This window comes from Cetorhinus maximus, chromosome 1, assembly GCF_964194155.1.
Source record: "Cetorhinus maximus chromosome 1, sCetMax3.hap1.1, whole genome shotgun sequence".
In the NCBI taxonomy this organism is placed as follows: domain Eukaryota; kingdom Metazoa; phylum Chordata; class Chondrichthyes; order Lamniformes; family Cetorhinidae; genus Cetorhinus; species Cetorhinus maximus.
The window spans coordinates 202,920,914-202,944,794 of record NC_135879.1 but is presented as its reverse complement, the minus strand read 5'-3'; the positions used below and the strand labels follow the sequence as shown (position 1 = coordinate 202,944,794).

The following is a 23,881-nucleotide window of genomic DNA, read 5'->3' as shown; positions in this document are numbered from 1 at the left end:
GGCCAGCATTTGTTGCCCATCCCTAATTGCCCTTGAGAAGGTGGTGGTGGTGAGCTGCCTTCTTGAACCGCTGACAAAAAATAAGGAAAAAAGGGCAACATCATGGGTCACCCCCTACTCCCTCCCACCACCACCTCTACTGCCAACCCACCCTCCACCAATCCCCTGTATCACTGCCCTCTCCACTCTGACCATTGCACATCCACCAGGCCTGTGTTCTGATGAAAGGTCTCTAATCCATGTTTCAACCCTTCCACACTCTCCCCAAATATTGAAAAAGCTATGCCCCCTACATTAGGAGCTCCTCATGCTGTAAAGGAAATGGAGAATATACAGAAGGTCTGAAATGACTGAAGTCTAAGGTCTAAAGTTATTGAAGTCTTTGGATGCAAACCTACAATGATCTCACTCCAACAGTGAATGTGAGGCAGATCAGGAACTAATTGTCCCCTTGACCAAGAACCCTGATGTTATTCCAAATTGTGGATTCCAAACTTCCGATGGAGCATATCTTTTATCTTACATTTTGCCAGCTCCCCAGTCCCTCTTTCACTACTGCTCTGAGGTTCATCTTCACTCCTGTGAATCGTTTTTGAACATTTGATTACATTAAAGGCACTGTATAATCAGACAAAGCATCCCAAGTTAGCTCATCCTGACAACTCATCCTATCAACTTTTTGATATAAAGACAGCAGAGTTGGTTAGGTTGCCTCGCCTTTTTCCTGCTGGCTTGTAAAGAATAAAGAATATGAGCTATAGAAATGTATTACATGCCACTGCATGATGAAAGAGTAGACATGCACTTCTACCACATCAAAATGTAGGCTCTAGATCAACAAAGGACTTTATTTATATTAGGCAGGTAAATGAACCATATCCAAAACAGTGGAATGTTCATTCCTCTACATTCTTCAGATACAAGTAATGTCAGTTGCTTTCTTTCTTAACATTGACCTTAAACTAAAGGTCAGTTACTGTACACTTAATCTAACCCAACTCCCTCAGCTAGGTGACTTTAAAAGAAATAGCACAATAGCTGTTGTCTCTGAGACTGAAGTTGATTGACTGTGACACTAACTCTGGACTGTTTTTTTTAAGGAACAGTCTCTAACAGCAAACTGTCCATCACAAGATAGCTCTAGCCAGTCCAGGACTCAATCCCCTTCTCCAAAGATCCCAAACAGCTGTCAGTGAAGTCATTACCCCAGACTAGGCTCTATGCTTTTGATCTGTGTCCAAGTTTGTAACCGTCTCCTGAGTTATCCTGAAACAAAATCAAAGGATAAGTGCATCACTCATGATCACCTCAGATCTGTAGTTACTCAATTTACTTGGAATGATCTGGTGAAGAAGGGGATTTCTTGTAGCCTCAGTGTGTGCGCATTAAATAGGTAAAAATCTATACAAAACAAAATATCTGAATGTAATTCTGAGAAACAATATTTTCAGCAATCTGTCATTGAAGGCTTGGGCTTTGTAAATAGTGAAGTCTTGGGTTGATAAACCGATTAACACTTCAGACAATCATTATGTGGATATGAGGAACTCGCATGTTGAAGAAAACCTAGCAGTCAAACTGCGGCTTGAGCTGCTGACTCCTGATTGAGAAAGGTACTTTGTATGATCCTGGGAGTGAACTGCTATTAAGCTTTCTCTTGTGATGCAAATTACAAATGAGAATAATGAATATAGACAACAAAAAAAAACTGTTTGTTAGAGCAGGGATATCGTAATAACATATATCCTGGACCTCAACACCAGGTCAGCAAGGAAACCAGCCAAAATTATGAAAATAATTCTGACGCCACAAAATCAGCTGAGGTTAGGGCAGCACCCCTCTTCCTTGGACTTTCCTTTCTGCTGGATGCCTCCACTAGGTGCCACCAGGCAGCCTCCTGATCATTGGGCAGAATTTTAAGGCCCCGTTGCGGCGAGCCGTTCAAAAGTCCATTGACTTCGGCGGGTCTGGAAAATCCCACCAGCGGGAGGGCCCGCAAAATTTTGCCCATTGTGCCCCCACCCGACCAGCCAACAGCCATGTTTAGCCAGAATTGGTGAGCAGCTTGCCTGCGGTATTCAAATGAGAACCAGCATTAAAATCTGCCAGAGGGATGATGGATTTTAACTGCAAGGATAGGTTAGAGAAGCTGGGCTTGTTCTCCTGGAGCAGAGGACATTGAAAGGAGATTTAAGATAGAGGTGTACGAGGCTATGACAGGTTTAGATAGGGTGGACAAAGGCCTGGATTTTCACTCCTGGGTCGGCTGCGTAGAGTCGGGGCATTTCCTGGATCCATGAATCCGACCCAGGGAAAAGAGGCCTGGAAGTTGGGATTTTAGTTCTGGAGAGTGGGGGTTGGGGTGGGCTGGATTAGAAGCCATGCCTGCTGACCCTTGGATCAGTGTGTAGGCTGCCGGGTGGGGAGGCGGGTTGGTCAGAAGGCCTGTTTCTGCTTAGTGGCACTGCGTGAAAGATTGAAAAGAAATAATAAAACAAAAAACATCCCTCCAGCCCTCAGCACTCAACCCCCCACCCGCCACAAATGCTCCCTATGCCCTATCCATGCCACCTCATGCCCCTTCCCACCCTCCATGGCCCCCATGCCCCTTATGCCAATCTATGCCCCTTTACTCACACCCCACAGACCCTCATACGCCCTATGCACCTCTACCCCCCATGACCCTCTCATACTGTCTATATGTCATCCTATGCCCTCTACCCACTCCATAGGTCAACCCATGAAACCCAAGCATCCCCTTTTATGTCATTATGTCAACTTAGTGCCAACTCATGCTAACCCATGGCCCAACCCTTTGCCCTTGCTCCCACCATGCCAACTCGCCTACTATGCACCATATCAAAGGGGTACCTTACCTTTCCAAAATGGCATCCTGGCTATCCAAACAAATCCACAAGGTTCAGGCCTGCTCCCACTGGTCTCATCTGCATACTTCGGATTTCGGGTACCTACCTTACCAAAATCATACAAGTGGAGCCAGCTGATGATTTATATGGCCAGCTGGCTCTGTGAACCACGGATACGCAATTTAGAACCGGTGGTAATGGCGGAGGCTGGATTCAGGGGCTGGACTTCCTGATCTTGGCCCAGCCTCTCCATCTGCATGAAAATTCATGAAGTAAGCTGTTACCATTTAGCATGCTACAGTATGGTTTGGTGGAGGGGGAAGAAGCCAGGCCCATAGATGCACCTATCCTGAGGAGGAGGACAGTTGGGAGGCCATCCTTTCAGCTGTGTTTATGAGACTGATTTTAGTTATTGCTGTTGGTTTTCTCTCTTGTTGGTGATGGGCATTTCCTTGAGGATGTGTAGTCTCCATGTTAAGGGTTTATTATGTGGAAGCTGCTCACCAGGGATTGGCTGATGTGAATTGTGAGCTTTCAAGAGCTGAGGAAGTCGGGACCTGGAAAAATTTATTAATTTTGCTTCCAATCTCCACCCCTCCATCATTTTCACATGGTCCATCTCTGACACTTCCCTTCCCTTCCTTCACCTCTCTGTCTCAATTTCTGGTGACAGACTGTCCACCAATATCCATTACAAGCCTACCGACTCCCACAGCTACCTCGACTACAGCTCCTCACATCCCGCTTCCTGTAAGGACTCCATCCCATTCGCCTCCGTCGCATCTGTTCTGCTGATGCTACCTTCAAAAACAGTTCCTCTGACATGTCCTCCTTCTTCCTTAACCGAGGTTTTCCACCCACGGTGGTTGACAGGGCCCTCAACCGTGTCTGGCCCATCTCCAGTGCATCCACCCTCACGCCTTCTCCTCCCTCCCAGAAACATGATAGGGTCCCCCTTGTCCTCACTTATCACCCTACCAGCCTCTGCATTCAAAGGATCATCCTCCGCCATTTCCGCCAACTCCAGCATGATGCCACCACCAAACACATCTTCCCTTCACCCCCCCGGCGGCATTCCGTAGGGATCGTTCCCTCCGTGACACCCTGGTCCACTCCTTCATCACCCCGTACTCCTCAACCCCCACCTACGGCACCTCCCCATGCATACGCAAAATATGCAACACCTGCCCCTTCACTTCCTCTCTCCTCACCGTCCCAGGGCCCAAACACTCCTTTCAAGTGAAGCAGCATTTCACTTGCATTTCTCCCAACTTAGTCTACTGCATTCGTTGCTCCCAATGCAGTTTCCTCTACATTGGAGAGACCAAACGCAGACTGGGCGACCGCTTTGCAGAACACCTTTGGTCTGTCCGCAAGAAAGACCCAAACCTCCCTGTCGCTTGCCATTTTAACACTCCGCCCTGCTCTCTTGCCCACATGTCTGTCCTTGGCTTGCTGCATTGTTCCAGTGAAGCTCAACGCAAACCGGAGGAACAGCACCTCATCTTCCGACTAGGCACTTTACAGCCTTCCGGACTGAATATTGAGTTCAACAACTTTAGATCTTGAACTCCCTCCTCCATCCCCACCCCCTTTCCGTTTCTTCCCCCTCCCTTTTGTTTTTTCCAATAATTTATATAGATTTTTCTTTTCCCACCTATTTCCATTATTTTTAAATCTATACCTTTTATGCCCTTTTAGTCTTATTTCACCCCACCCCCACTAGAGCTATCTGTACCTTGCGTGTCCTGCTATCCATTCTTAATTAGCACATTCTTTTAGATAATATCACCACCTTCAACACCTCTTTGTTCTTTTGTCTGTGACATCTTTTAATTATCTGCTCCTATCACTGCTTGCTTGTCCCTACAACCACCACCCCCCCAAACTTCTCCCCCCACCTCCCCCACCTTAAACCAGCTTATATTTCACCCCTCTCCTATTTTTACTTAGTTCTGTTGAAGGGTCATGAGGACTCGAAACGTCAACTTTGTTCTTCTCTGCTGATACTGCCAGACCTGCTGAGTTTTTCCAGGTATTTCTGTTTTTGTTTTGGATTTCCAGCATCCGCAGTTTTTTGTTTTTATTAGCTGAGGAAGTAAGCTGTTCCCCAAGGATTGGGGGCGGGGTGGGGGGAACACAGATTTAAAGTTTTGGGCAAAAGATGCAGAGGGGGTGTGAGGAAGATCTCTTTATGTGGTAATGACCTGGAATTTGCGGCCCATGAGGGTGTTGGAAGCAGGGATAATCAATGATTTAAAAAGTATACTGAATGGATGCTTGAGGGAAATGAACTTGCAGGGCTACGGGGATAGAGTGGGGAAATGGGACTAACTGGATTGCACTACAGAGAGTTGGCATGGAGTCTGCCATTGACACCCTCTTCTTCCATGTCAGATCCATGAGCCTGGAAATGGGCCTCTTCCTCCTGTGGGTAGACGAAAATGATATTTGTTTACTGGGTGGTGCCTTTTCTTCTCCCTTCTCTATTTAGGCCATCTAGAAACTCAGTGATGCTGAGGAAAAGCTTTCCTTTGGCAAGAAGAAGATTGTGTAGCATGCTCACCTCCCACTTTTTGCTGGTGACGAGACTGCTACCAGGTTCCAGCATCACTTGTGGTTCTGGCATATTGGCTGGAAGTTGCTGTATGTGCACAGTGGTTGGTGTGTCTACCGACTGTGCCATCATTGTAGTTGGAGGTAGAGGCTCCTCAGATTGTTGATCCTTCTCTGATATCACTTCCACCAAAGGTGCAATGGTAATCTTGTGTGTGGTAGGTTGATCTGACCATTGGGGACTTTCCAGGATTTGGAATGATGATGGACAAACCTGCTCTGCAAAAGGAGAAGAGAGGTCACACTTGAAATCAGAGTCTGCCTACTCTTTGGTGTTTGAGGGCTCAGAACTGTTCTGCTCTGGCTGGCTAATGACTGTGGTAGTCTTGACGTCTTCCGCCGACTGGAGAAGATTGAGGGCTGCACAGCCATCTCTGCTCAGAAGAGAGAAAGGCTGATTGCGGACGACATACATCAGTTCAAATGTTTGTTTGTCACCATACCTCAGTGGTCCAATGACAGGGAATCGGATTCCCCATGCTCCATACAGTGGAGTGTCTGTTGTTCAAATCCAATGGCCTTGGAGCCATGGTTCCTCGTCTGACAGAACTGTCATGCTGGCACCTGAATTTGAAATTTGTTAGATGACCATTTACCAGGATGTCAGCATTCCAAAATGAAGATTTACATTCTCTGATGTCCGTTAAGAATGTGTGTCTTCTGGGTGTTTGGTCTTGACCTTCAGGGTGTCTGTGGGCTGCTGGGGCTTTAGCAAAGTGTCCCTGTCTATGGCAGTGGAAGCATTGGGCAGTACTCATCTTTCCTGTACGGGCACTTCGCACTGCAGCGCTGGCAAGGTCAGTCTGGGCAATCAGGTCTTGCTTTGCCTGACTTGGTTGGTCTTTGTGTTTTTGTGACTTGATATGGTGGACAGAAGGCTGGTTTCTGCCTCATGAAGTGTTCTCTCCCCTCAGGGTGGTCCTGTATTGCTCACGTGGCTCAGACAGTATTATTAGTTGGATTGCCCTGTCTAGGGTAAGACAGCCCCTAGCTTTCAGGTCTGCAGAATTTTTTCTGAGGTCTGGAGCAAGGCTGTATCTTAAAAATCTTCTCCTCCAAAGATTCAAATTCTGTGGCTGGTGTGGACCATAGGTGAATCCCGATAGAGCTGGAAGTGTGGAATTGCAATGCATTTTTGATGATTTTAAAAAGTGTGGGTACAGCTTTAAGAGATTACAGGCTTCCAAGATGGCATCGCTGGTTACTGCTGAATGAAGGACCTTCTCACACTTGCTGGATTTTTTACGGGATTTTCAAAATGGCGACGGTGCGCTTCTGCCTGAAGAAGGGACCGCAATGTTAGCGCAGGTCGGCTGGCTGCTGACTTAATTCATTCAGCAGTATCGTGCTACGAGTCGGGAATCTTGGAAAAGAACCGTGGGTTTTCTGTTTCCAAACCTGAATGGTTGAATGGACAAAATTAATTATTAATGATTTTTTTTTTGCCGGATTCGAGAGCCACGTTTCAAGACGCTGAGTTGGGGATCAGGATTAGCGACGGGTTTCTTTCAAACGGTGCTTCTGACTGACCTTAAAAGGGGGTTTCTCAGGGCTAACTGGACTGGAATTGAAAAATTGTATCTCAGTCTTGCGGGCTGCCAGCTCTGCTTGTTGAAGCTGGACTTCCAAGGAGGATGCAGTAGAGTTTCCTGCTTGAGTAAAACTTCTACCTTTCTTGTTTGGTTCCAGGCATTTCTGTCTCTGGAGCTTTCTATTTATTTCTTCTCTGGTAAATTTTTGCAGCATCCGTAGCTTCAGTTGGGAGATAGGTTCAGTTTAGAATCCATTGAAGGTGTCCTTTTTCTTAATTTCACAGCATTTTTGTGAGGATGGGGATTTTCATCCCGATGCTGCCACCATGAAGAATCTGCTTCGGACACCATGAAGTAGGCTTTGTAGTCTTGAGTTTGTTAACAGCAACGTTTTATTAACAACTCATATCTATGTACATATATACAGTAGGAGGGAGTACAGGTTTGGAGCTGACTCCATCCTAGATCTTTACATATCTCTGTCCATCTCTAGACTGACCCTGGCTCTGGGTCATGTGCCATCTTTCATCAGTGTTTGGGCAGTACTATACGCAGTCGTACATTAACCCTTTAAGTACCAGATCCCACTACCACATATCTCTGACTCAGACACCTCTGCCTGAACTCTGGTGTGGTGCACTGCACCCTGTGCCACCCAATTCTACACGCATGCTACAACCCTCCAATGTGTTAGCATCTGTGCTGATGGAGTGTGGGCTAGTAAGATGTGACACTGCCTCCACCATTTCTTCCTCCTCCACCATTTCTTCCTCCTCCTGATGCCTGATGGATGGGGTGACCTGGGGGAGTGAGCGAGCTGCGCTGGGACCTGTGTGAAACAAAAAAGGAGTTAATGAGACATAGCCCTTTACATTGTGGGGGGTGCTCTGATACACACCATGCCTTTAACCATAATCGCGCTGCCCTTATCATGCAACACTACCTTCAGACTCCCTCTTATGCCAACATTCCCTTCTGATCAGTGAACTGTCACACCAAAGGGAAATTGTGACTGATATCTACTCATAACTTCACCAGCTAACCAAATACATGCTAGACTGTTTAAAAAGAACCTTTTCTTTAAATACAAGAAAAGACATTGACAAAAGATGGCTGCCGCAAGTCACCTGATGTCTGGAATCTGAATAGTTACTATATGGATTGCACTGCATGCCCTACTTGATTTCTCATGGAATGTTACACTTGGGGGTGTTAAGGCCCACCTCAAAAAGGAACAATGAAGACATGGGGGGTTTCCTTTTGTGGGTGAGTCCAGAACCAGGGGGCACTGATTTAAAATTAGGGATTGCCCTTTTAAGACAGACATGAGGAGGATTTTTCCCTCTCTGGGTTGTGCAGCATTGGAACTCTCTGCCTCAAAAGGTGGTGGAGGCAGGGTCATTAAATATGAGACGTGTGAAAAGGGGGTAGATAGATTGTTGTTAGGCAAGGGAATCAAAGGTTATTGGTGGTAGATGGGAGTGTGGAATTTGAAACGCATACAAATCAGCCATGATCTTATTGAATGGTGGAGCAGGCTTGAGGGGCCGAATGGCCTACTTCTGCTCCTATTTCGTATGTTTGTATGCTGTCCAGCCAGGACATACAACCAACAACTCTAACCCCTGTGGAGGATGAAAGAACCCCACCTCCTGTTGGTTTCTACCATGTGTTAAAATTTCCAAGATGAAACATCAACATGTGATTACTTGTTCTTCAACAATGACCACAGCAGATGTGGTAATTAAATTCCTTTGGAATGTAGGGTGAGCACAACTTTAATAACTGGGTTTGCAAGCAAAGGCAGAGGAATCTGGTGAAGCTTCTGTCTCTCTCTCTCTCTCTTTCACACTCTCTCTCTCTCCTGCTCGCAGTCTCCCTCTCTCTCTCTTGCTCGCTCGCTCGCTCTCCCTTGCTCTTTCTCTATTCTCTCCCTTTTTCCTCTCCCTCTCTGGGAATAAGCGCAGCACCTGGTTCAAGAAATCAGCATACCCGGGATCTACCAACGAACTGAGATCTTGTAAGAATTGCAACATCTTCAACATCTAGCTGCTCCAAGGAACCATAACCTCAGTCAGCCGCAATGTTTAATAATCTATGCCTCAAGACAAGCAAAGGGCTTCTTCACTACAGAGATAGTCAAAAAATGCCTTAGATTTGAAAAAGGCACCCACGGCAAACGAAATTTAAAAACCTTTATTGTGACCAACTGAGGAGGCTGAATAGAGGGGAGCCAGTTCACTCCTCCTCAGCTGGTCGTAACTGAACTAACAGCATCACCTCCACCAATACCACCACGTTCAAAAGTGGTTTTACCACTGCCTTTAGCACCTGCTACAGGCGATTCTCTACCCTCGAAACCAGCCTGCCAGGCACCCTGGTTACTTCCATGGCTGTCTCCTCCACATTCCTAATCGCACAAAACCTCGCGGATCCACCCTCCAGTCAGGCCATCTCCCTGGTGTTATGGGCCCTCTTGTCCTGCAAATACAACATAAAGAGTAATTTTGGCCTAATATATAGTGCCTGCCAGTGAAAAATCTCTTGAATGTGTCAATATGTCATGTTGGACATTCATATCTCTATTGTGTGCACCTACAGGAGTGGCTTGGACATTCAAGCTTCCATGCTATAGGAGAGGCATGTGCCAGGCCTCCCACCATTGGTGCAGCATTCAAATATAGAAACATAGAAACTAGGAGCAGGAGTAGGCCATTCGGCCCTTCGAGCCCGCTCTGCCATTCAATATGATCATGGCTGATCCACTGTCTCAATGCCATATTCATGCTTTCTCTCCATACCCCTTGATGCCCCTGATATACAAAACTTTATCAATTTCTTTCTTGAATATACTCAGTGACCAGGCTTCCACAGCCTTCTGTGGTAGAAAATTCCACAGGTTGACCACCCTCTGAGTGAAGAAATCTTTCCTCATCTCAGTCCTAAATGGCCTGCCCTGTATCCTGAGACTATGGCCCCTGGTTCTAGACTCCCCAACCAGGGAAAACATCCTCCCTGCATCTAGTCTGTCTACCCTGTTAGAATTTTATATGTTTCAATCAAATCCCCTCTTATTTTTCTAAACTCTAGTGGATACAGGCCCAATTGAACCAATCTCTTCTCATACGACAGTCCTGCCATTCCTGGTGTCAGCCTAGTGAAACTTCGCTGCACTCCCTCTATGGCAAATATACTCTTTCTTAGGTAGGGAGACCAAAACTGCACGCAGTACTCCAGGTGTGGCCTCACCAAGGCTTTATATAACTGCAGTAAGAGATCCCTACTTCTGAACTCAAATCCTCTTGCAATGGAGGCCAACATACCATTTGCCTTCCGAATTGCTTGCTGCACCTGCCTGTTTGACTGGTGCACAAGGACACCCAGATCCCTTTGTACATCCACATTTCCCAATATATCACCATTTAAACAATATTCTGCCTTTCTGTTTTTCACGCCGAAGAGTATAACTTCACACTTATCCACGTTATACTGCATCTGCCATGTGTTTGCCCTGAAGCCTCCTTGCATCCTCCTCACAACCCCACCCAGTTTTGTGTCATCAGAAAACTTGGAACCTATGGACCATCTCTTGGGCCTCTGCGTGCTTGTGCCGAACAGCTCACCTTTCCAGAATGCAGCAGGTTGTGGAACCTCTTCTGACATTGGATCCGTGTTCTTCGATGGTCACCTGCTGTGCTCACGGCAGTGGCAATCTCTTGCGGTTACCTCTTGGTTGCTGTGGGTAGGTTCTGCCAGCCAATGGATATAATATTGCTTCCATGTCTGGACATCCTCCTCCAGGATCTGGAGGTCCTGGTCACTGAAGCAGAGCACAGGCCCCCAACTCCTTCTCTGTCTCATCAGTGACTAATGTTGAGGGCTGGGGGTTGTGGGGAATGGGTCTGGATGAATGCAGGGTAGCTTGGATTTTCTTCCTGTCATTTGCAGATGGCATGCTGTGCTCCTGAACACTAACTTGACTTGCTCCCTCTGAGTCACACTGTTGTGCTATGAGATTGCACAGCTGTGAGGGTCAAGGTCAAGGGTCAATTAAATAGGCGCACCCTGAGAGATGGATGGAAAGACGGTAGGTGGAAGGGCAAAGGATCAGGCAAATGTGGCATGTATCAGTCACCCCTGAGACATTGTAGTAACCTGAGTCAATACAGAATATTGTGAACAGTTAATGGTGCCAAGATGTTGGCATCTCTTGGGCTGTGTCCTGCGACACTTTGCCAGCCTTAAATTAGTTGAGTGTGTTCCTTTATTACAATGTGAATAGGCAGCTGTACTGTCTATATTTTCCTATGGAAAGCCCATGGTAAGCCATCTGTTCCAGTGTCAGTAACCAATTGGACAACTATTACAGTTTGCACTTATCTTACTGCTCAATGACATCTCCTCCAAGTGAAAACAGCACCTCCACTTCCTGCCTCACAGCAGAACCTTGTTACTGACCCGCCTTTTATCCACAGCCATGTTGCCCAACCCATGCTGGGCTTGCCTCTGCCTCTCCACCGCTTTCAGGGTTGATGGTCCGACTCCCATTAGCCCCCACCCTCTTAGAATGAGAAAATGATTATCCAGGGCACTTACTCCCAAGTCGGGTTTGCAAAGCCCGGAATTTTCCCTACCCTGCACTCCCGACTTGTGAGTGAAAATTCAGACCTGAGTGTTTTGTGACAATTGGCTTACCTCCTGACTCCCCAAAGCCTCCCTGTCATTTAGACCTAAACCAAGAGTCTGATGGAATGCTATTTTTCGTTCACAGCTTGTGAGCATCATTGGCAAGATCAACATTCATTGCCCATCCTTGAGGACATGGTTATGAGCCACCTTTTTGAACCACTGCAGTTCATGTTGTTCATGATGTAGGTACACCCACAGTGCTGATGGGGAGGGAGTTCCAGGATTTTAACCCAGCAATAATGAAGGAACGGGCATATAGTTCCGAGACATGGTCTCCCCATGTGCCTGCTGCCCTTGTCCTTCTATGTGGTAGAGGTTGTGGGCCTGGAAGGTTCTGTCAAAGGAGGCTTGGTGAGTTGCTGCAGCATGTTCTGTAGATAGTGCACCTGTGACCACACTCGCAAAGCTCTACATTATTCAGGACAAAGCAGTCTGCTTGACTGGCAGCCCACCCCCACTCTAAATATCCTCTTCCTCCCTTATTGCCATGGCAAACAGTGTATTATCTACAGCATGTGCTGCAGCAACTCATTAAAGCTTCTTTGACAGCAAATCCCATACCCGCAACCTCCACCATGGGATGCACGGTAACATCCCAAGTTTTCATTCAAGTTAAACATCATCCCAATTTGGATGTTATATTACCATCACTTCATTAACATAGGGTCAAAATCTTGGAATGCTCTGTCTAACAACTTTGTGGTAGTACCTTCATCAGATAGACTGGAGTGGTTCAAGCAGATGGCTTACCACCATCTCCTCGCTGACAGCTAGGGGTGGGCAATAAATGCAGGCATTGCTAGTGTCACCCATACCCTGAGGATGAATTTAAAATAAATGTTAAGCTCGCTGGACAGTAATTTCTTGGGGCTTCCCCATGTCCCTTTTGAAAAGCTAACATTGTATATTAGCTACTTTCCAATTCTTGGACATAGCTCATGTCTCTATTAATTCACTTAAGAAAGTGTCAAGGCTCTGACTGATTTCACAGTCCACTTCTTGAAGTATGAAATCCATCTGAGCATGGTGACTTGTCTTCCTTTATCTTCCTCAGCTTACCATTGGCAATCTTATCTCTAATTTAGATTTCCTTTATTATTTCCTGTTTCCTCCTCCTCATAAAGTTTGTCATCCATGGAATGGGCATTGCCTTCATTCTAAAACTGTTACTTTATGCTGATAAAGTAGACCAAGCTCATATTCACGAAATAAAATTAGAAAATACTGGGAAAACTCAGTAGGTCTGATAGCATCTGTGGAGAGAGAAACAGAGTTAACATTTCGAGTCCGTATGACTTCTTCAGAGCTGAAATTCGAAATCTTAATTCTGTTTCTCTCTCCACAGATGATGCCAGACCTGCTGAGTTTTTCCACCATTTTCTGTTCTTATTTCAGATTTCCAGCATCGCAGTATTTTGCTTTTATTTTAGCTCACATTCATGACTTTATAGCTGAAAGTCCAGGCATATTTGGTGACCAACTGTTGAACATAGAATTATTTTCCTTCTAGGAAGAAGATTCTATACCACTGAGACGAGCCTTCAGATTATAAACCAGCCACAAACCCAGAAACTGAAGGTAGGAGACACCCTTGTATTGGAATGTACTGCAATTGGAGTACCAATGCCACGTTATCAATGGATAAGAAATGGACTACCAGTCAGCAATGGTTGTGAAAGGCACTACAAGGTAAATTCCAGTGCCAATATGGCTCTTAAGCATTCCCCGTGAAGAATATACTCTGTTGAAACGTTTCACCTTCTTCCTCCTGTCCCCATTTAGACTAGATTAGGTAGGAGGAGACTAAAAAGCACTATGAGGAATTCAAGGACAGGTTTAGAATGCATGTGTGTAAATGCACAAAGTGTGGTGAATAAGGTTGGTAAGCTACAAGTACAAATAGTTGTGTGGGAATATGATATCAAGGCAATAATGGAAACGTGTGAGGACAGGGAACTTAATATTCATGGATACAAAGTTTTCAGAAAAGACAGGGAAGGAAAAAAGGGAAGTGGCTGGCAGTGCTGATTGGGGAAGACATTGTAGAGAGATTAAAGAGAGGATGTCCTTTAGGGGGCAAGGACAGAATCCATTTGGTCATAGTTGAGGGACAAAAAGGGGATGATCATGCTACTGGAGGTATTCTACCGGCCTCCGAATAGTGAGAGAGGGATAGAGGAGCAAATTTGCAGGGGAATCACAGAGATGTGCAAGAACTATAGAGCGGTAATATTGGGGAGATTTGTAGTACCCAAATACCGAATAGGAATATTGTTATAATAAAGGTTAAGGAGGGGAGAGGAATTTCTGAAACATTCAGGAGAACATCCTTGATCAATATGTTTGCAGTCTTACTAGGAAGGAGACATTGCTGGACCCGATACTGGGAGATGAGATGGGCCAAGTGGACCAAGCGTCTGTGTTATGGCACAGCCGATGGTAAAGTTGTTCAAATCCCAAAGGGAAACTTGAAACAACTGCCACAACTTGTTTTGCAATTTGTATAAATTTTGAGATGCGTATCTTGAATTCAGTAGTACTAAGACCACCAAGTCTTACAGGTTTTTTACAAAACTAGATTAAACATTTATTAATAAGAGAAATGATTTTAAACACATACATAGATCTACAAATTACTACTATGATAACTTCTAAATCCCCTACTTAATCTGACTCCCAGTTACACTTTCGTTAAGGCAACAGTAAAACACATAGATTTTAAAAGACCCAGGCAAGGTGACACACAATACCCTGAGCCAGTCGAATTCAAAATTAGTTTTCTTAACTTCAGTCCTTTGAAAACAGCAGCTTGAGGCGTAGATGCTGAAGGCTTTTCACACTTGTTAGATCTTAAAAATCCCTACCCTTACACACACCCTTCACTCCTTTATACATTTTTTCTCCTTTGAGTGCAAACTGTTTCACTATGTCTTTGGGCTTTATCTTTCTGATAACAAAAATCTCTCATAGCACTAAGTTTTACCAGTAATCTTTGGGAAAAATAAATACACTGTTTCTAAACTTCACCTGGCTAGGTTACACATTTCACCCCTCCTTTGAAAACAATCTAGTCTTGTTTATTTAAAAATGCAGATGTACTTTTACACCTTACATTCTAAACTTCCCCCATGTTTACATCAAAGCCTTTAGAACAGTTGCCTTTAATCCAATTAGGTCATTTACACAAGCGCACACACATACAGACACAGATACCACTATTTTACAATAAGTTCCAATAACATTATGAGAATTATTATATCTCGCTGACATCTGTGGGAGACACTTGGGTAATAGTGACCATTGTATCATAAGACTTAGATTAGTAATGGAAAAAAATCAAGGAATCAAAAGTAGAATTTCTAAGTTGGAAGAGAGCTAAGTTCGATGCGATGAGAGGAACTCTAACCAGGGCAAAATGGAACCAAAGACTGACAGGAATAATGCTAGGGTAACAATAGGTGATCTTTAAGAAAGAAATATTTCAGATGCATGCTAGGTACATTCCAACAGGAGCGAAAGGGGAACCAAAGCCAGAGTTCCTTGGATGATGAGAGAGCTAAAGAATATGAAGAAATAAAACGTGTATGATGCAAGTCAGGCAAATTCCTCAAGTGAGAACCAGCCCAAGTACAATGGGCAGGATTTTCTGCTCGGCGTGTGGGCACGTACCTGACACACCCAAGCATGAAATAGCACGCGATGATGTCGGCAAGCACCCCGACATCATCGCACACTCGCACAATATTTCGGTCAGCAGGTGCGCGTGAGAGTTGGCAGCCTGCCTGCCGATATTTAAGAAGCCTATTAAGACCATTAATCAATTAATCAACCTGTATTTTTTGCTGCCCGTCCAACGTTACTTACAGACGGCCTTTGGATTTTTTAGGAAACCTCACCCACCCGTGGGATGAGGCTTTAGGCAAAGAAATCTGCCATCCTTACCTGGTTTGGCCTACATCTAACTCCAGACCCACGCCCTCTGAACAAGGGCAATTAGGGATGGGCAATAAATGCTGGCCTAACCAGCGATGCCCGCGTCTCACAAAGGAATAAAAAAAACTTGGTCTTGATAAATAGATGTTTTGAGTACAAACAGAGAAATAATGCTGAAACTTTATAAAGCACTCCACAATTAGAGTAATGTGTCCAGTTCTTGTCACCATGCTCTAGGAAGGATGTGAGGGTCCTTGAGAAAGCGCAGAGGAGATTTACCAGAATAGTTCCAGCGATGAGGGATTTTAGCTACAAGGTTAGGTTGGAGAAGCTGTGGTTGTTCTTCTTGGAGAAAAGGAGATTGAGGGGAGATTCGATAGATGTGCACAAGATTATGACAGGTTTACATAAGGTAGACAAAAAAAAAGGTGTTACCATTAGCTGATGGTGCAAGGATTAGGGGACACAGATTTAAGGTTTTGGGCAAGGGATGCAGGGGCAATATGAGGAAGATCATTTTTACACAATGAATATAATGACCTGGAACTCGCTGCCTACGAGGGTGGTGAAAGCAGAAATGATTAATGATTTCAAAAGGAAATTGCATGGGCACTTGAAGTAAATAAACTTGTAGGGTTACAGGAATAGTGTTGGGGAATGGGACAGACAGAATTGCTTTACAGAAAGTCGGCATGGGCTCAGTGGGCCAAATGGCCGCCTCCTGTGTCGTTATGACTGTATTTTCCTGGAAACCTGTCCTGATAGATGAAAAATAGCTATCTCTGAATCAGGAGAATGTGGGCTTGAGACTCACATCAGGACATAATCTACCCAGATATTGAAGTGTATTGCTGGCATCTTCATTCTTAGAGATGCTTGGTTCCCATTTGCTTGTGTGGGGAGATATGGAGAATCCCATTGCACCATTTGAAGGAAACCAGGGAGTTATCCTGGAATATTTTCCTCTGAATCAATAGCTATTGATTCTTCATTTTATACCTTCTGACTTGCCTGATGTCTAACTCTAACCTACTTTGCCTAACCTTTCTTGCAACTGCATTGATGTGATCTTAATGTCTCAATCTGGCATGCTGAATTGGGATGCCAGTTTGGTGTCCTGCAGCTCACCTGCCAAGATTAAAGAATGGCAGGGTCTCAAAATTGCGGAGGCCTCTTTATTGCTGACCAGGGTGTTCCACCGGTCAGCCTTCCAAAATTTGAAATCCACCCCATTATATTTTGTGACCAGTGTCCATCTTGGCTCAGTGGGTTAGCACTCACTCCTCTGATGCAGAAGGTCATGGGTTCAAGTGCTACCGCAGAGAATTAAGTACATAATCCAGGCTGACACCTCAGCGCAGTACTGAGGGAGTTCTGCACAGTTGGAGGTGTTGTTTTTTTGGACCTGGTATTCAACTGAGGCTCCTTCTTCTGCTCAGGTGGACTCAGGAGGTCTTTGAAGAAGATCAAGGGAGTTCTCCACGTGTCCTGGCCAATATTTATCTCTCAGACAATATCACTAAAACAGATTATCATTTCATTAATCTAATTTTTCTTTGTGGGATCTTGCTGTGTGCAAATTGACTGAAACATTTCCTAGATTACGACAGTGACTACACTTCTAAAATTTGGCTGTAAAGCAGTTTGGGACATCCTGAGTTTGTAAAAGGCATGAAACATTTGAATAAATGCTAAGACCTGTTCCCTAAATTCAAGATGCTTCTTTCTGAGGGTTCAGTACAGTATTATTTACTTACTCTGTATGGAAAAAAATGAGTTTTAGAATGAATTTTTCATACCCATGCTGCTTGCGGGAAATTTGCGTGACATGAATGCATATTGGGAAATAATTGGCTGTCAAACTGGGGCTCACTGACCCCGGGGGTGTGCAGAGACTTTCCAGACAGTCCATGACACAAGGTTTGCCTGCAAGTGGGCACTATGGTAAAGAGTAAGCGAGTGAGTGCAGGCTGGAACCATGCTTTGCCCCTGTAGTGCTCTTTCTATGTTCCTTCTCTCCCCCTGCTCCGATTCTTTACCTGTGTCTGCTCACTTTGGGCCTCTGCTCCCTCTAGGCTCCTGTTGTCCCTTGGATCTTGCTCCTTCCAGGGTCCTGCCTCTCTTTCCAGGCCCCTGCCCGCTCCGGGCCCCTGCTCTGTCCAGGCTCCATGGATAGAGATGACTTGGCAATGAGAAGAAGTCACACCCATCTCACTGATAACTGTAAATAAGTTTTCTTAAAAGCATTAATAAAACACCTTGCATGCAACACTTTTATATTTGGAATATTATATATTATTATAGTTTGAATGGGTGGAGTCCACGATTACTAATTTGTTTGAAAAGGGGTTCTTCAACCAAAATGTTTGAGAACCACATATACCATTCTTCCACAATTTCCTGGTTTGCACATCTTTTCTGTAAGTATCCTCTTTAGCAGTGTGAATGTGAAAAATTTATCCTGATATATTACATTTTATAATGTGCATATAAGTCACTTATCCAAACATACCTTTATTTGAAAATAGATAAGTAATGTAAATCGGGACAATCAGGGACAGTACCGTTGCCATGTGTTCAATGACAAGGCAGAACAATGGAGTATGGAAGCAGATGTTCTTATAGGTAAGAAGTTACTCTTTTGAGGTTCATCAATATCACTCAAAAATTTAGTTGAGAGTTCACCTGTATAACAAATACATATAATCAAAATGAGCCCACTGTTCATTGCAATGTGATGCTGCATTTACTGTGTAAGGTAGAGGTGAGAGAGAAAATCTTATCTCATCATAGACATATTCTTTGGACAAAAATGGCATACACCTTTACTATAAGCAAGCCAGGAGTGAGTAGTGTGATGCTTTAGATGGTTTATCTGGTAGCTCAACCAGTTGATCTTGACTGGAAACTAAGCTTATGAATCCTTTATGAACCCTGGAACTCCCTTCCTAGCAGCGCTGTGGATGTATCTATATCACATGGACTGCAGCGGTTCAAGAAGGTGGCTCAACATCACCTTCTCCAGGGCAATTAGGGATGGACAATAAAAATGCTGGACAAGCCAACGACGCCCATATCCTGTGAAAAAATAAATAAAAGCCTGCTGCTTGAATGGACAGAGCTGAGATTACATGGCCATTCTAGTAGAATTCCAATGTAGCTCTGTTGAAATGGCTGTAAACTCGACTGGGACCCAGATACACCAGGTCCCCATCTTGGACGAGATTTATGGCAGGGCTGGGGGCGGGTTGGGGGAGCTCCTGAATGGAATTGGAGCATGGACTCCCAAAGAGAAAGGAGAGTGGTTTTTTTTAACGTTAGGGCTGCTGATGGTATGTTGGCCTTTATCGCAAAAGGATTTGAGTACAGGAGTAGCGAAGTTTTGCTTCAATTGTATAGAACCTTGGTTGGACCACACCTGGAGTATTGTGTGCAGTCCTGGTCCCCTTACCTTAAGAAGGGCATTATTGCCATTGAAGGAGTGCAATGAAGGTTCATCAGACTTGTCCCTGGGATGGCAGGACTGTCTCATGAAGAGAAATTGAGGAAACTGGACCTGTATTCCCTAGAGTTTCGAAGAATGAAAGGTGACCTCATTGAAACCTACAATTAAAGAGATAGACAGGGTAGGTGCAGGTAAGACATTTCCCCTGGTTGGGGAGCCTAGAACCAGGGGACACAATTTCAAAATCAGAGGGAAGCCATTTAGGACCAAGATGAGGAGAATATTTTTGACTCAGAGGGTTGCGAATCTTTGGAATTCTCTACCTGAGAGGGCTATGGAAGCTCATTCATTGAGTATGTTTAAAGCAGAGATTGACAGATTTCTAAAGACGATGTGAAGCGATTTGGGGATAGTGTGGGAAAAAGACATTGAAGTGGATGATCGCCCCTGATTGTACTGAATGGTAGAGCAGGCTCGATGGGCCTCGGGGGTTCATTGAGGATTGTTGTAGCAAGTAGTGGGGGTGGATGGGGTACTCTGTATTTCGGGGTTTGCCGGGGCACCACTATGCAATCTTCTGCGGTTGGGCCAGCCAAGATGTGGCCCCAAGTGCCAAAGGACCAATTTCTTTGCAGCCTCGCTCCCTGATCCCGCAAACTTCATTCAGTATGTGCCCATTTTCTAGCTCCACTAGTTTTAATGAGTTTTGTTAGTTCTCATGGTAACTGGGTCAGTTAAGATGCTGGAGTCCGGTCTTTCATGTTCACCGAAAGAAAATAGTTTTGAAAATAATCAAATTTTTTTCCGTCTAATCATGAATGTGTGAAGCTAGATGGTGAAATAAGGTGGATGAAATAGGGTTCCACTCGAGCAGGTCACTTCACAGTACCATGCCCAAATGGTCACTATTTATATGTTAGCCTTGTCAGCGAGTGATGTTAAGCAGCTTGACTTCAGTGTCTTCAAAGTGAGCAGGACCCTGCCCTTCAAAGCCCACAAAGGAGCATTTATAGCAGGTGTTGCTGGACAGTGATCTGGAGCAAGGACTCTGTTAACTTTTTTCTGCTCCAGATCATTATCTGGCAACAGCTGCAATTGCTCCTTTGTGGGCTTTGAAATACAGGGTCTGGCTCAGATTCAAGGTAACTGTATTCAGGGCAATAGTGCTAATATTCTGTTCCTGTCCCAGCAAATATCAGCTAACCTGGTACAGGTTGGTCATTGAACCAGGGATCTTATTGGATTGTTTGATTCAGTTTGCTCACTAAGTCACAGAGTTTGGTGGTACTTGTAAAACAGACACTGGCTGGAGAAATAAATACAGAAGTCAATAGCCTAGGCCAATCCATTAGCCAGTCATTTCACTGGCAGTGTTGCAGAGCTCTGAGTAGTGGAACAGCCTAAAGTTAAACTGATCAAATTGTTCTGGTCAGACTTCATCTTGAGCACTGAGTCCAATTTTGGTTGCTGAGACATTCAAGTATTCTAAACAGTGGAGAGAAGAGCCACAAGGTTGATCCCTTGTGGCAAAAGTTGAGTCATGAAGAAAAATTTGGAGAGAATTGTACTTTTCAATATGCATGGAAGGATGGTTCTGTCTGGAGGCATTCCTATAGGCAGTAAAGGCAAACATTGTAGCATGAAGAGTTTTTGAGGGCTGTGAGAAAGACAGTTCTGCCCAGCCATTCATCAGTCAGATGAATAAACCATTAGACTTGGATGTGGATCGATAAGTGCAGGCTGCTTCTAATTAAGCATTAGATTACCAGTGTCACTTTTATAGTAAAAGACAAAACTGAAGCATTTGCAACCATCTTCAGCCAGAAGTGCCGAGTTGGTAACCCCTCCCGACCTCCACCTGAGGCCCTCACCATGCCAGATGCCAGTCTTCAGCCAATTCAATTCACTTCACTTGGTATCAAGAAACATCTGAAGGTACTGGACACTGCAAAGGATGTGGGCCCTGATAACACCGCGACAGTAGTACTGAAGACTTATGCTTCAGAACTAGCCATACCTTTAGCCAAGCTGTTCCACTACAACTCCAACGCTGGCATCTACTCGACAATGTGGAAAATTGCTCAGGTATATCTTGTCCACAAAAAGTAGGACAACTCCAATCATGCCACTTAACACCCCATCAGTCTACACTCAATCAAAAGCAAAGCAATGGAAAGTGTCATTGACATGCTAACAAGTGGCACTTATTCAGGAACAATCTGCTCACTGATGCTCAATTTGGGTTCTGCCAGGGCTCCTTGGTTCCACACATAATTACAGCCCTGGTACAAACACATACAAAGGAGGCGAATTCCAGAGGTGATTGCCCTTGACATCAAGGTCACATTTTACTGGGTGTGGCATCATGGAGCTCTAACAAGTTAATGGGAATCAGAGGAAAAATTCTCCACTGGTTTGGGGGAGATGGTGGCATAGTGATGTCACTGAACTAGTAGTCCAGACATCCAGACAAATGCTGCTCAGATGTAGGCTGAAATCCTACCACGGCAGCTGGTGGAATTTGAATTCAGTTAATAAATCTGGAATTGAAAGCTAGTCTCAGTAATGATACCCATGAAACTATCATCGATTGTTGTAAAAACCCATCTGGTTACTAATGTCCTTCAGAGAAGGAAATCAGCCGTCCTTGCCCAGTCTGGCCTACAAGTGACTCCAGACCTACAGCAACATGATTGACTCTTAACTGTCCTCTGAAATGGCTTAGCAATCCATTCAGTTCAAGGGTGATTCGGGATGGGCAACGAATGCTGGCCTTGCCAGCGATGTCCACATCCCATGAAGAGTTTTAAAAATAAAAGGAAGACGGTTGTGGTTGTTGTTGGGCACTCTCTTAGTCCCAGAACATGATTGCAAGTGTTCTTCAGGGTAGTGTCCTAGGCTCAACTATTTCAGCTGATTCATCAATGACCTTCCCTCCAACATGAGGCCAGAGGTAGGGGGGTGCACTCATGATTGCACAGTGCTCAGCACCATACTCCTTATATACTGAAGCAGTCTGTGCTGACATGCAGCAAGACCTGCACAACATTCAAGTAACATTCGCACCACACAAGTGCCTGGAAATGACCATCTCCAACAAGAGAGAATCTAACCATCGCCCCTTGACATTCAATGGCATTACCATCACTGAATCCCCCATAATCAGCATCCTGGGGGGTTATCATTGACTGAACTGGACCAGCCATATCAATGCTGTGGCTACAAGAGAAGGCCAAAGGCTGGGAATTCTGCAGTGAGTAACTCACCTCCTGATGCCCCAAAGCCTGCCCACCATCCACAAGGCACAAGTCAGGGAGTGTGATGGAATACTCTCCAATTGCCTGGATGAGTTCAACTCCAACAACAGACAAGAAGGTCTACACCATCCACCACAAAGTAGCCCACATGATCAGCACCCCATCCACTACCTTAAACATTCACTCTCTCCACTACCGGTACACAGCGGCAGCAGTGTGTACAGTTTACAAGATGCATTGCAAGAACTCACCAAAGCTCCTTCAAAAGCACCTTCCAAACTTGCAACCTCTTCCAGCTAGAAGAACAAAGACAGCAAACTCATGGAAACGTCACTAACAGCAAGTTCTCCTCTGAGTCATGCACTTTCCTGATATGGAACGATATCGCTGTTCCTTCATTGCTGCTGCGTCAAAAACCTGGAACTTGCTCTCCAACATCACTGTACAACACCACATAGGCTTTAGCAATTCAAGAAAGTGACTCACTACTGCTACTCACTATAAGGACAATTATGCTGGCCTGGCCAGCAGTGCTCATATGTCAAGAACAAACTTAAAAACTACACATTGTTGCTGTGAACACCGGTAAAAAGATTTATATGTTCTTCTGAGATTAAGGTATCTTGTTTGGCTGAGTAGAGAGAAATTTCATCAGCACCATATATTCCCAGATCAGGCATTGCATACTAAGATAAAAGCAAAATACTGCAGATGCTAGAAATCTGAAACAGAAAATGCTGGAAAAACTCAGCAGGTCTAACAGCATCTGTGAAGAGAGAAACAGAGTTAACATTTCGAGTCCATATGACCCTTCTTCAGAGCTGAAGAGAGGTGGAAATATTATGAAATTTATACTGCTTAAGGGGGGAGGTGGAGCATGTGGAGCTGGATAGAAGGCCAGCAATAGGGGGGGACAAAGGAGAGGTTGACAAAGATGTTATGAACTAAAGGACAAAGGGAGTGTTAATGGTAGTGGTAAGGGCTTAAAAAGGTGCTGATAGTGGTGTAAAGGTAAGAAAGTAGAATATGATAATAGCAGAACAAGGGGAGCATTGTGTGAAAGAACAACATGACCCCATCACCGAACATCAAGCCATTGTTTCCAGGACTGTCACTAACCTCATCTCCTCTGAAGATTTTCCCTCTAGAGCTTCCAGCCTCGTTGCCTCTCAACCCCGGACAGCTCGCTTCTACCCCCTTCTCAAAATCCACAAATAGGACTGTCCCAGTAGACCCATCATGTCAGCCTGTTCCTGCCCCCGGAACTCAGTTCTTCCTACCTTGACTCCGTACTCTCTCCCCTTGTCCAGTCTCTTCCCACCTACATCTGTGATTCCTCTGATGCCCTACGTCATATCAACAATTTCCAGTTCCCTGGTCCTAACTGCCTCCTATTCATTCCCTTTATCCTTTAGTTCATGACATCTTTGTCAATCTTTCCTTTGTCCCCGCCTATCGCTGGTCTTCTATCCAGCTTCACCTGCTCCACCCCTCTTAAACGGTATAAATTTCATCACATTTCCACCTCTCTTCAGCTCTGAA

At 44.8% G+C, this 23,881-nt stretch overlaps 1 protein-coding gene across 1 annotated transcript in view; it reads left to right on the top strand.

The window, feature by feature from the left end:
• malt1 (MALT paracaspase 1) overlaps window positions 1–23,881 on the top strand; it is a 129,436-nt gene that overhangs the window by 49,817 nt on the left and 55,738 nt on the right. The window contains exons 6-7 of the mRNA XM_078551889.1: window positions 13,215–13,393; window positions 18,166–18,262. Of these exons, the coding sequence (XP_078408015.1) occupies window positions 13,215–13,393; window positions 18,166–18,262 (276 nt within the window). The remainder of the gene's footprint in view (window positions 1–13,214; window positions 13,394–18,165; window positions 18,263–23,881) is intronic.